At 57.2% G+C, this 13550-nt stretch overlaps 2 protein-coding genes and 1 pseudogene across 2 annotated transcripts, besides 5 other annotated features; all 3 read right to left on the bottom strand.

Annotated features, from left to right (window-relative positions):
* Positions 1 to 6224, bottom strand: Tc00.1047053508399.49 (dispersed gene family protein 1 (DGF-1), putative; the record flags this gene model as incomplete). The annotated part of the gene is made up of 1 exon (XM_802503.1): positions 1 to 6224. A coding segment is annotated over one exon (6224 nt), but the record flags the coding sequence as incomplete, so codon positions are not given.
* Positions 1 to 11700: a sequence feature (areas not merged during assembly with more than two copies in the genome that could not be assigned to a particular haplotype).
* Positions 1302 to 1361: a microsatellite.
* Positions 7421 to 7466: a sequence feature (AT_rich).
* Positions 8291 to 11455, bottom strand: Tc00.1047053508399.40 (annotated as a pseudogene).
* Positions 11701 to 11865: a sequence feature (haploid, non-Esmeraldo-like haplotype).
* Positions 11866 to 13550: a sequence feature (heterozygous, non-Esmeraldo-like haplotype).
* Tc00.1047053508399.10 (NADH-ubiquinone oxidoreductase, mitochondrial, putative) lies at positions 12065 to 13519 on the bottom strand (the record flags this gene model as incomplete). The annotated part of the gene is made up of 1 exon (XM_802502.1): positions 12065 to 13519. One exon carries the CDS (start codon positions 13517 to 13519, stop codon positions 12065 to 12067), a length of 1455 nt encoding a protein of 484 aa, XP_807595.1.

The raw sequence follows: 13550 nt of genomic DNA, 5'->3' as shown, positions 1-13550 counted from the left end.
GTCACGCCAACGTAGCACGCCACCGAAGTCCCGAATTTGACGTTCACCTCCACACCCACACGCACGTCCCGCACGCACAAGTCGGCGCCGTCAGTGCTCGGCGGCTCGGGGACAGCAACGGGCAGGCACGCATCGCCGTAGCCGCCCTCAGCGCATGCGCAGGCGCAGCCATCACTCGAGGCCGTCGTCGTGTACGCAGGGAAGCACGACGCCGCGAGGGTGCATGGATCGCTGCAGGTCAAAATGGCGGCATTGTACACAGAAGGGATGGCGTAGTTCGCTTCCTCCTCGCCGTTCACGGTGTTGCACGCGGCCACAATCGCTCCGTTCGTGAGATCGCGGGAACTTTGAGGTATCAGCAGCATTGTCGGCGAGACCGTGCTGGACACGAATCGATTGCCGGACACAGACACCGTGGAGTCGCGGAGATTCACTTTGGGATAAAGAAAGGCAAACGCTTCCGATGGGGATTCACGGCAGAGGTTGCCGCTCAACTGCAGCCAGGAGTTGTAGTAGATGTTGGACGATTCGCTTGAATAAAACACAACCGAGCTTCCCTGCATCTCGTTGCCCTGAAACACAACCGCTGAATGGGACTCCACGTCTAAGGTCCAAATAAGTAACACGAAGCACTTCACCGGCCTCGTCACAAGGTTGCCTCGAATCACCACGGCAGAGTTGTTCAGTACACTCAGCGATGAGGACTGTCTAGGTCCTTCAAGATATATCAGCGTACCGTCACCGCCAGCCATGTGAAACGTGTTGCCCACCACCGCAAACACGGAGTGCCACGACACCCTCAGCGCAGATCCAACAACGTAAATGGCGCTTGACGATGTCGTCACGCTCTGAAACACATTGCCACTCAGCACCACCGCGGAGTCGTTGCTGATCACCAGTCCATTCATCACAACACACGACGGGCAGTCAGGTTCCAAACCCGGCCGAGGGATCGGCCTCGTGACCGTGAAGCGGTTCCCGCTGATCGTGATGTTTGTGTGCGGCGGAAACACACCCTCCGGGCTGAGCAGCGCGTCACTAAACGTGTTTCCGGTGACGAAGATGTTCAGCGACCCAACAGCGGCGTACGCGTTGCCCAACAGCAACAGCACGGCGCCGTCCCTCCACGTGCAGCCATCGAAATTGACATGCGCCACGTCGCCCGTCATCGCCCCAACCAGCACCGTCAGGCTCATGCCGCCCCCGCTGAACGTCACGTTGCGGTAGCACAGCCACGACAGCCCGCCGCCCACTGCCTGCGCAACCTCGGGGTACACCATGTCGCTGATGCACTCACCAACCGGCGGCGGTGACGGCGTGGGTGGTGGCAGCGGCGGCGGCGGTGGCGGTGGCGGTGGCGGGCCAGCAGGCACAGGCGCCGGGACACACACATCGCCGTGCCCTCCAGCAGCGCACTGGCAATTGCAGTCAATGACCGCCGTCGTCAGCGGAGCGAAGCAGTCGCCCTCCTTCGTGCACTCCCCGCACGCAGCAGCCGTCGTCGCGTTGGTGATGCCGTGGAGCCCCAGTTCAGCCGCCGTCGTCACCTCCCGTCCCGCGACCGTCAGGCACCCAGCAACGAACCGGTAGCCGGCGTCAGCCTGCGATAGCAGAGGTACCGACAGCCCCGTCGAGCCCATCTTGCAGCCCGTCAGCGTCACCACACTGCTGCCGTCGATGTTCACAGTAGTTATTAGGGAGTAATGAAACATCGCACCCACACCCACGTCGTTGTCACGCCAATCCAGCCAGCTTGAATGGTGGACGGTAAAAAAGCTTAGTGAATATATGGCATAGGACACGGAGCCGCTGTTCCCCACCACGCGCAGCACGCTGTGATCTGACACGCTGAATCCGTGGCGCAGATAAAGCAGGCTTGTCCCGGAGGACATTGTATTGTTGAGCAGCGCAAAAACGGAGTGGTCACTCACACTGAGGATATTCACGTAAAACATATGCATGTACCCAGCGAAGCTGCAGTACTGCACATACAGCGAGCTGCCATCCAACAGCGTCAGCGTCCCTGTCGAGTACAAACCATACCCACCGTACATCAAGGAATGAGCCTTGACGTTGCTGACCAAAAAAGAAGACGCACTCAACACGATGTTCACCAGTAAAAATACGCTCAGCATGTTGGTCCTAATGTGTGGCAGCTGGACCTCGGAGGACTGCACCGCGTCAACCTCCGTGACGGCGATGTCGCAGTGCTGCGGGAGGACAAGTGCAAACACAACGACGGAAGACCGCATTACAGTCCGGCTCACGCGGATCAGGACGCCGGCTGAATCGGCCGCCTCATCTCCCCCAACAAACTGCAGCGCGGCACCCCCACGGAATGTGCACTCAGTGAGCGTGATGTTGATGGGGAGATGCAGCGGCATACTGTCGAGGAAAAACGTCAGCACGGCACCCACGCCGCTGAATGTCACACCCACGTAGCAGTGGTGCGTCTTCCACATGTTCAGCGTAACGTTCGTCAGCGTCTGGTTCACCACGCAGCTCGTGTCGCCGTCAACGGCTCTCTCCGCCACGGGCGGCACAACCGTGTCGGGCACCTCGAAGGGAAGACACGACGCGCCATGCCATCCGTCCTTGCAGCTGCACGAGCACGAGCCGCGGTCCACCAACTCCGTCCCGGGCATGTAGCACGCCGCGTCGTCGTTGCATGTGCCGCACCTGAACACCACCACGCCCTCCGGAAACACATCGTCGTACGACACCTCCCCATCGCCCTGCAGGTTGCACCCAACCACAAACCGCGCGGGTAACTTCACGACAATGCTCGATGGGAGAAACCTGGCAAGAAAAGCCCTCGAGTCCACCCGACGGTTGTGTGCAAGCGCCACGGTGGTGCCGCTGCCCGACAGCTGAATTTTGTGCTGAAAATGAGGAATATTTAATACCGAGGCTGCACCCACGCTGTTGCCCTCCACACGCCACTGCGCACCTCCCTCGAGTGTCACAGAGCCGTCAAAATACACCAGCGCAGATTCAAACTCCTCTGTGCTTTCAACAAGGGTGCAGTCCGCCACTCGCAGCAGCCCCGCGGTGCTCACGGTGGTATCCCCAAAAATATAAACACCATTAGCAGCACTCATCGTGGTGTTCTCAACGTCAAAGTAGCCGCCGTTCCTCACATCAATAGCATTAACGCAAACAGATGATTCCACACCCTGACCCTCCTCCGTTGTGATCAGCGTATTTCCCTTCACAATGATCCCGCCACCATCAACGGCAGCATTGGAAATATATAACGCGCAATTACTCCCCTCCAAGTTGTTGTCAAGCAGCAGCAGCGTCGAGTTCACACCAAGAAAAAACTTTAAAAATAAAATGGCGTGGCTCGACGTCGTCACAAGCGTACTGCCCACCACCAGTATCTGGGAGCTCACGCCAAAATCGCCCTCAAACTCCAATGCACCAGAAGCCAGCATCGAGGATGTCACGCTCACGTGCACACGCGCACCACTCCCCCTGATCAACAGGCCCATTAGGACGCACTGCAGCAGCGTGATGTTGAGTGTCTGCTGTGGCGCGTCAAAATACGACAGGTCCAGCAACATCGCGGCGGTGAAGGTCACGTTGACAAGACACAGACCACGCACACCGGGATCAGGATAGTCCACGGAGCTGATGCTGCCACCGTGCACGCAGCGGACCTCCGTGTCCCTCGCGTCGGGGAGCGGAAGCGGTCCAAGGCCGTCCGGAGCCGCAGCTGGCAGGCACGTGTCACCGTAGCCGCCAGCAGCGCACACGCACTCACAGCCGCTGATGCTGCTCGTCCTCGCTGCAAAGCACACGGCGTCCACCGTGCACGCACCACAGTCCAGCACCGTCACGGGCGTCCCAATATTAAGCTCTCCTTGGTAATCCGTCACAGGTGAGCCTATTGCCTCGTTGCACACGCCGTAGATGGTCGGGCGCGTGTCGGATGGTGGTGACCAGTTGTTTGTCATGTACGCAGTGGTCGACGAGTACGAGCCGTACGTGAAGTTGTTGTCAAGTATCGACCACACACTCCGATCACAAAACGCCACACCGTTCTCATTGGCCACGTACACAACGTAGGCGGCGCGGAACTCGTTGTCGCGGTGCACCAGCCAGCTGCCGCCAGCCACGGTCAGCGTGTTTGCAATGAGCATGGCGAAGCCAAGACGGAAAGTGCTGGACACAATCTGCATCACGCTGCCACCATCCACCACAACGTCCCCAAACATACACGCTCCCTTGTAGTATTCGGTGCTCGGCGCACTCCACAAGCTGTTCTGTATGGAGAACACGGAGCCGCCGCTGACACGCAGGTCCGACGCAAGGGCGTGCATCAAGTGCGACTGCGACAGGACAGCGCAGTTGTCCATGTAGAAGACGCTGGACAGGCTCACGCCAAGGCCGCGCTCCACGAGGATCGCAGCGCACGAGCCCCCGCCACACACCAGCGTCGACCGCGTCATGACAAAACACGTCGACAGAAGGCGGACACCGTCCAGAACAAGCGCGGAGCCGTACCGGGATCCCGCGTGGCCAGGGGTCGTCGGCACGTACTGCGACCCGCCAACCGTCGCGCGCAGCGTTGAGTTCGCCAGCAACACAGTCGAGTGCAGCGGCATCGCGCCATGCAGCACGATCGTGCCCTCCAGCGACGTCACATTCGTCATGTTGACGAGAGCGTGCGGCATCAGGCGCGCCGTGATCTCGCTGAGGCCGCCAATCCGCAGCTGCGCGCCGCCCGCAAGCACGCAGTGGCGCAGCGTCACGTTCAGCGCGTCAGCGAACGCATCCATCAAGCGCAGTTCCACCGCCACAATGATCGGCCCGCCGAACACCACCGAGTCGAAGCACGTCGTCGCACGCCCGCCGCCAACCGTCACCGACTCCGTCAGCGTCACGCCACTCACGCAGCCCGGCGCACCGCCACCACCGCCACCGGACCTCGCAGGCGGCACGTCGAACGGGAGGCACGCCTCGCCCACACCGCCGGCGCGGCAGCCGCACGCGCAGTCGGAGAACGACGCCGTCAGCGCATCGAAGCACGCCAGCGCGGCCGCACAGCCGTCGCACGGCACCACGCTCACGGAGGGCAGGCCGGCCATGCGGTAGTCCCCGCTGCTCCGCAGCACCCGGCCGCCGGCACGGTTGCACTGCACCGACACGACGCCGCTCGTGATCGTCGGCCCGGAGACAAGCGTCGCGCCGGTGGCAGCGCAGCGCGCAATCGACACGGCGCCGCCGCTCAGCATCACACCCGACAGCGACGCCACCGACGACGCCTCGCCCACCGCCCACACGTCGTGCAACTCCAGCCACCCGCCGGCATCGATCGTCCCACCGTCGCAGCGCACCAGCGACGACGCGACAGACCCCTCGACGCCCACGAAGCGCAGCACCGAATCAAAAACCGCGAGGCGCTCTCCAAGCACAATGCCGCCGCCGCTGCTCACAACCGACACACTCGTCACGGAGAACACCGAGTGGCTCCGCAGACTGAGGCGCGACGAGGACGCCACATGCAACGCGGACGCGGTCAGACCGCCCGACGCCTCCAGCGACACGCCGTCAAGCACCACCGCGCTCGACAGCAGGTCCACGCCGCCGCCAACGTACACCGCCGACCCGCCCGCCTGCAACGACCTCAGCAGAGTGTTGCTCACACGCAGCTGCGACTGCAACAGCGACGTCGCGTGCAGCACAAGCGGCGACGCCACCGCGTCCGTCAGTCCGCTCAGCTGCGAGTAGCGCATCGGCCCCGCCGTCACAATCGTCGAGTCACGGACCGTCACGTTCGTGTGTGCCGGCAGGTTGTGCACAAACACAAGCGAGCAGTAGCCGCCGGACAGACCGCTCACGCTCACCTCCAGGCTCCGATCACTCGCCGGCTCGCCGCCGTAGCCCCGCACGTAGATCTGCACACCGCCGTCGCACACGCAGTTCCTCAATTCGATGCGCAGCGCGCCGGGAAGCATCGCCGGCACGTCGAACACAACAGCCACGCCGTTCGTCATGGACACGCCGTCCATCAGCACCGTGTCCACGGCGTGGCCAACCGTGATGGCTCTGTCCACCGTGCCGCCCCGCAGTCGCAACACCACCGCATGCACCGCGGGCATCCACGCCGCCGCCGCAACCAGCGCCAACACAACGTGCACAGCCACACGCACAGCCGCAATGGCCCTGCACCGCACACGGTGCCGGCTGCGCGGACACGCACCCACCGCACACCACATCCACCGACCCAGACACGTATCAGCAGGGCTGTCGTGGTGTGTCACACTCGCACCGTCGACCGTAGCACCTTTCTAATAAATCCCTTCCTATGGATGGAGAATCCAAAAGCACAAATCCGATAGATCGCTATACCACTACTACTTGTCCTAATACTGCCGCGAGCAATAACTAATACCTTGAAACGATAGTTGTGCTGATCAAGCCAAAGTATCTCTAACTGCGCGGTCAGAGGGGAAGAAGGAAGCAACCACAGTAACACAGTGGCACGCAGAAGCATCCAACCTCAGACATTCCCACCAAAGCACAACCAGCGACAAAAAGAAGCGCAGACGCAGTCAGCCCGGTGATGTCACCGCCCTCCCACCACCCGCGCAGTCTCACACAGCCACCGTGCCAAGTTGCACGATCCTGTCAAAAAGACACATGACCATTGGTGCCGCTAGTGTAACAGATGGTTCTGCATTGCACAAGAAACAGCGAACTCATACGCGCACGGCATACACAGGAAGAAAAAGAAGAATGGAGGAGCACGGCGGCAGCACTCAGACACAGGGAAAAAGGATCCACATCAACTGCACAGTCCGATTGGCTCGCAGCCGTACGGACGGTGGTCGCGCCGCCGCCGCACTTTGCGTGTGTGTGTCTGCCGTGGACTGAGAGGATGACGAGACGAAAAAGAGATGCGGTGCGGTCCTCATCCATCTCGGTTAACTGTGACACCAGTCACGCCATCCCGTCAGATTACCTGCAGCCAAGACCGTCACCGTCAGCAGCGGTCGGTGCCTTCTCTCTCCACCGGGCGCCGTCACTCGCCTCCTCCCTCACCAACACAACGGGGGAGCAGCAGCCACGCGCAACTGCCAGCACCGAGTACAAAAGAAGAATCCACCTGCACTGCAATGTGTGTGTCCTGCGCGTGTGGTGGTGTGTGCCCACTGTCACGCAAAAAGGAAAAAAGACAGAAAAAAGAAACAAAGTATCTGAAGAGACGCACAAACACAAATGCACAGCAGAGGCGCATGCCCAAAGAAAGAAGAATGGAAGGGCTGCTCAAACTCAGGATTGCACTGCAGCCCGATCAGCGGCAAACCACAGAAGATTTATTCAAAGCAAAAGAAAACCTTCCCTAGCCACCCCTTCTTATATAAACCCCGTCATTAAGAAAAAAAAAACGTCCTCTGTTACTGTTCCACACAAATTTAAAAATAAAAGAAAAAAAGTAATAATAATAGTAATAAATTCGCCTAGCTGCCGTGTGGCCACACCGAACTGTCTGCATTTATTTTGCCCGCAAAACAAAATTTAAAAAATGGTTGCATGCCTTTCAACCGTCCGACCCTCTGCGTGTCCGCACATCGTTTATATTTCATGCGGTCATCTGCGTGTTGCTGCTCCCCTCAGCCCTCTCATCGGCGTGCGAGTGCGGCCCGCAGAGCACAGTCACTCGTGTGTGTGGAGGGAAGTGAGAGAAGCACGCAGACACGACGGGAGTCGCGTCACTCCATCGGGAGAGTGAGCGCAGCAAAAGGAAAATCATCAGGGAGAGAGAAATGCTGACGGGACTGCCAGCGCGAGAAATGCAAACGCAAAGCAATATACCAAAAAAGCGGCAGGGTGTGGCTGTGTGTGTGTGTGGCGCTGCGGGTGTCTGCCAGCCCTGGCCGCAAGAAAAAAAAAACAAGAGGGAAGAAATGTGTGCGCCGCCCCACAGGCCCTCGTCGCACGCCCACACGTCACGGCTCCCTCAGCGCGCCGTTCGTCGCGGCCCCTCCTCATGCGTGCAGCAGGCGAGGCGCACAGGGCCGTCGTCATGAGCGTGTCGGTGGGTGTGCGAGCGGAGCAGTTGGGCGGGAAACACACGGCGCCCCTCACAGGAAGAGTGCAGAAGAAACAATAAAAGCAAAAAAAAATCCATGGTGGCTGCCCCAAGGCAACAAGCAAGATAAGAAAACAATTTTAAGAAATGAAAAGAAATTGTTCTCTGCGTAGCAAAATTTATTCCTAGCGGTGTGTGTGTGTGTGTGTTGGTGAAGGGGAGGGCGCAAGTGTCCCACGCGGCACCCAATCACTCCTCAAAGAGCCACAATGCCCCACAGCCCCGGTAGAAGAAGCAGCAACAACACACGAAATACACACACACATGCACGGTGCTGTCACGGCTCAGACCCATGGACAGCAACTCCGCAATTTCCCCGGTGAAGGTGTCGTTGTCCGAGTGTCGTGCCGCGCCTTTTGTTGAGGGGATCCCTTCGCCTCCAGGCGTGGTGTTTGTATTCTCCGGTTTGGTGTCGACCGTCTGTGGCACCTCCTTGCCGTCTTCAAAAGAAACTTCGGTTCCCTCAGTCCGAGAGACGTCGTCGGTGTCCTCCGCGGATGTCGGTTCGACGTCAACCCCTGAAGGAATGAGGCTGCTGTCTGAGCCCATTGTTCTCTCGGGATTTCTGTCCCCCGCCTCGAGACCGAGGCTTCGCTCCGCGCCAGTGGTTCCGGTTCCAGTGGACCGCAGGCCTTCATTTTCAGCGGAAAGCTCAGTGCTTTGTTGCAATTGGCGCTCACTGTCAACTGTTTCGGTGGCCGTATCCATATCCGATGATGCACCCACTGAAGACGTTGATCCGCCACTCCTGCCATCCGCTTCTCCCTCCTCCTCTGGCATTTCTTCAGCATAACTTCCAGAGGACATTTCAACATCGGTAACCTCCGTTAATTCCGCTGGCTGTGGGTCTTGTGGCTGCAGGTCTGAGCCCCGTTGCATCGATTTATTCTCCTCATTCGGCGTGGCTTGCTGGGCCGTTTCGCCCTGGTGAAACTGGGCATTGTCCTATGGACGGTCATTCCCTGCGCTCTCCGCTGCGATGGCAGGCTCAGAAACAGATGATCCCGCGTCAACCGTGGAAGGGGGCGCTTCAGGCACCGGATCATCGACGCTCTCTTCCTCTTGTTTTTCAGGATCATCCTCATTCAATTCCGCACAGCTGGTGACGATTTCTTCATTCTTTGACTCGGAAACAACCGAAACTTCCGTGCTGGTCACCTGTCCTGTGGGATGTTCCTCAACACCCAGTGATGGAATAGTGACTTTGCTGGCATTGAGTTTATACAGCTCATTATTATACAGATCGTCGTTGTACAGCATGACGTTGGTCACCGTCACGTGGCCGCCCGTTGCACTTCGGTCATTACTGTCCCCACCGATGTAGAAGTGTGAGATCCTGTGCGAGTTGAACAGATCCTCATTATAGCTCTTGCGGTCGATTTCCCTCTGATCCAAAAAGGCAGTCCATTCATCATAATCCATTTGCAGTACCACCCGATACGTCTTGTTTGGTTCCCACGCACCAACACTCTTCGAAATAGCACGTTTCTCCGCTATGGCCAGCCACTTCCTGTCATGGGTGTACGACAGACCAAAAAGCACCGTGCCTTTGGTGTCATTCATCCTCACGCCAATCAAAGGGATGCTGTCTTCCCTCGGCACCTCGTGGATGGACACCGTCGCCACAAGAGTGAGCCTGTTGTTTGCAAAGTAGTACGGCACAGTCTGCCCCAATTTACCAACAGGCCACTCCGCCCCTGCTCTGGGCCCTTGGAACGTCACTCCATTGGGAACCCCTATCCTTTTTTCCGCTGGGCCATGGACAATGGCGTTCACGCCGAGTTACTCGTCTCGCCACTCGGTCACAGTTGAGCTACCAGACAAGAAGCCAACAAGCCCGTCAGTGGGAACAGGACCATTGCACATGCCCCTTTCTGAGCGCGTCAACATTGCCGCTGGAACCGGAACGGCATTATTGCAAGGCGCTGTCCAAATCCTTCCATGTCTTCACCACTTCCTTTACCCGCTCCAGTTTCTCGGTCAGACGCACAGCAACAAGATTGTATGCTCCATCGCTCTTCTTCCTGTTCTCGTACAGTGAAATCAACTCCTTATTTTTATCCTTTATCAGCAGCGAGCTCGCGGCGGCGTCATCATCTTCACGAGATACCGGCCCAACATCATGCACACGTGCCTTGTCCGTCACCCAAAGATGGAGCCGACCCTTTCCTCCTTCATTTTCCTCCCTCGGATACACCGGCGCGGTGATGAGCACCACCTTCTTTTCCTCAATGATTGCGGTGGTGGATCCACTCCGGACACCGTACCCTTTCGATTGTGTGAGTTGCCCCACACGCGCGTAATTGGCTGACCCGACGTATACCAATTGACTCCATGCGGAGTGGACCTGTAAACGTCATAGTAGTCTCCAGCACAATGAGCCATCATGAAGAGTCTTTCGTCGTCCTCGTCTTCTTCCCACTTCACCAGGGTTGGATCCCTGCAGCCCTTACCAGGCGTCTCGGATGAAAGCTCCCATTTGTTCTCCGACTTGGGGAAACGCATAGACAGCAAAACGCTCGTTCCATCCTTGTCTTTGGCCTGCATGGGAAACACAGGCGTGCCGTCACGCAACACAGCACCCGATCCTCCACCGCCAACTAACTCGGTCAAGGAACGAGAATCCCCTCTGCCTTGAGGCTCCACCACATGGGTCTCATTCCATTTGATTTTCTTCCTTCCACCCTCATCAGTGAGAGTTCCCTTCAAAAGTAAAAGGCCCCGCTCATTCGTGCCCCCAACCTGCGGCCCTGTATGGCTGTAGTTTCCCGGGAGCACTTAGACACTGTCCCCAAGTACAAGTGTAGTTGGTCGCGTTATGCCGTTCCTGGCGCTGATGAACTCAGACCCTTCCTTTAGAAGATCTGCGCCAAATATACTCGCATCGGCCGTCAAGATCTCCGTTGGATCAGCAACACCACTTAAATCAAGGTACTTTGACGCAATCCCAGTAAAGCCGACGTCGCTGCAGTCGCCCCCATCCTTGCAATGGACTTCGGCAATAGCAAATACATGACCCTGCAGATCAACAGGACTGGGACCACGAAGCGAGCCATATTTACCACCAGCGTCAGGAACATCCTCCCAGTTGTCAAGTTTTTCCCATCCAATCCCCATCAACGAATCAACTGCTTTCCTCACATTACTCCCCCAGCAGAAGCACCTCCACCAATCCCACAGCACGTCATCACGAAAAAAGGAGCAGCATCACCGCGGAAGCAAACACACGCCGGGACATGTTGGGCCTCTGCGGCTCACTCTCTCCTCCTTCCCTCCTCCCTCCGCTGGATCCGGTCACGCGGCGACGGTTGTGTGTGCGGGGTGCCTTCACTGCAGCAACACGTGAGAGCATATAAATATGTGTGTGTGGGTGGTGTGTGTGTTGTTGGTCCTATCAGTGCCTTCCAATTTCACAGTGGTAATTATCGCTTGTTTTCCTTCTTTCCTAGCGTTTGTCTGTGTACATGCGGTAAGGGAAAAAACAGCGGCGGCAATACAGCTGACAAGTCAGTGGGGAGCAGAGCACCCACGCAGAGAGCGGGACACAAGACAATCCGGAAGGGACGACATGAAGAAACATCGCCCACAGAAAAGAGCAATATAAAAGCAAATCAAGGCGGAACCCACCACACACAGAGATGCAAAAGGACTCGTCAAGATAGCCACTTTCTGGTGGATCTCCCTCCCCAATCCTCCCCTGTGGGCAGCACCGCTTCCGCCCCTCTTTGCGTTCCCTTACAAAGCCAAAATATACGCATGCGCACTCCCCCCACATACTTGCGCAGACGTGTGACATTAAAAACAATTACACATAAGCGCCTCCCTCCCCCCATCTCGAAAAAAAAAAAAAACGAAAAATCCCTCTTTACCCTCCGTACCCGCCAATTCTTGTTGCTTCCTTCTCTTTCTACCTCCATCACTACTGATACTGCTATATATAGAGAGAGAGAGAAGTAAATGATGCTAATTCCAATTCCGCACAATTTTGCCGTCCCAGTTCAGTTTATCGCCCTTTTGCATTGTGTAATATCGGTGTGTCTTCCAGCGACGCCACGGTGAGCCCGATTTCCCCCAATGTGGATTTGCCTCCCAGTATCTCTCAATGCGCTCCTCCAACATGGGTGTAAAGTGTCGTGCGAGTCCCTGCACAGGCCATGCTGCTGCCGTTGCCAGCGCACAAATAGTACGACCCTCCAACTGCTTCGAAACGTCAAGCATGGTGCCAATTTCTTCCTTCTTGGCATTACCGTGAACAAAGCGCCGCATCATCTTTTCTAACCACGGGGAGCCCTCACGGCATGGAGTGCACTGCCCGCAGGACTCATTTGCATAAAACTTGGAAATGCGGTGGATTGCGGCAATAAGATCCGTTGTTTTGTCCATCACAATCACTGCTGCGGTGCCGAGTCCTGTCTGGACCTCCTTAAGTGAGTCATAGTCCATGAGAACATTATCGCAGATGCTCTTTGGAATGAGCGGACAGGAAGAGCCGCCGGGAATGACGGCAAGAAGATTGTCCCATCCGCCTCGAACCCCACCGGCGTGACGCTCAATGAGATCACGCAACGGGATGCTCATCTCATCCTCCACCGTACATGGACGATTCACGTGGCCACAGATGCAGAAAAGCTTCACACCCGCATTGTTCTTGCGACCAAACGAGGAGAACCACTGCGGTCCACGGCGAAGAATCGTCGGTGAAACAGACACGGTCTCCACATTTGTCACGGTGGTGGGGCAACCGTAGAGACCAACATTCGCTGGAAATGGCGGCTTTAGTCGCGGTTTCCCGGGCCCGCCCTCAAGACTCGATATCATCGCCGTCTCTTCGCCACAAATGTACGCACCGGCTCCACGATACGTGTATAAATCAAAGTCATATCCGCTCCCACATGCGTTGCGGCCCAAATACCCCTTTGCGTATGCCTCTTGAATCGCCCTCTCCACGCTGCGCCATTCATTGTAGAACTCTCCACGGATGTAGATAAATCCATACCTTGCACGCATTGCAAATCCAGCAATGAGGGCACCTTCCACTAATTTATGAGGTTCGTGCCGCATAATCTCGCGATCTTTGCACGTCCCCGGCTCGGACTCGTCACCGTTAACGACCAGATAACTTGGACGCCCGTCGGGCTTCACTTTAGGCATGAAAGACCACTTGAGCCCGGATGGAAAACCCGCGCCACCTCGACCCCGCAGACCGCTTGCCTTCATCTCCGCAATCACCCAATCGTGACCTTTCAGCAAAATATCCTTCGTACGGTACCAATCACCTCGTCTCTCCGCGCTGGCAATATTAGTGCCAAAGTCATTGTATAAATTCAAAAATATGCGGTCTTGATCTTTTAAACCACCGTGTGTCTTTTCCAACAACGATACCGTCAAGGAAAAAAACCCCGCAGCACGACGAAGCATCGATAAAAATCCTAAAAAAGAGAAATGCCTG

The sequence above is a fragment of the Trypanosoma cruzi genome, genomic scaffold (assembly GCF_000209065.1).
Source record: "Trypanosoma cruzi strain CL Brener 1047053516801 genomic scaffold, whole genome shotgun sequence".
NCBI lineage: Eukaryota > Euglenozoa > Kinetoplastea > Trypanosomatida > Trypanosomatidae > Trypanosoma > Trypanosoma cruzi.
This window is presented reverse-complemented; position numbering and strand designations above follow the sequence as displayed.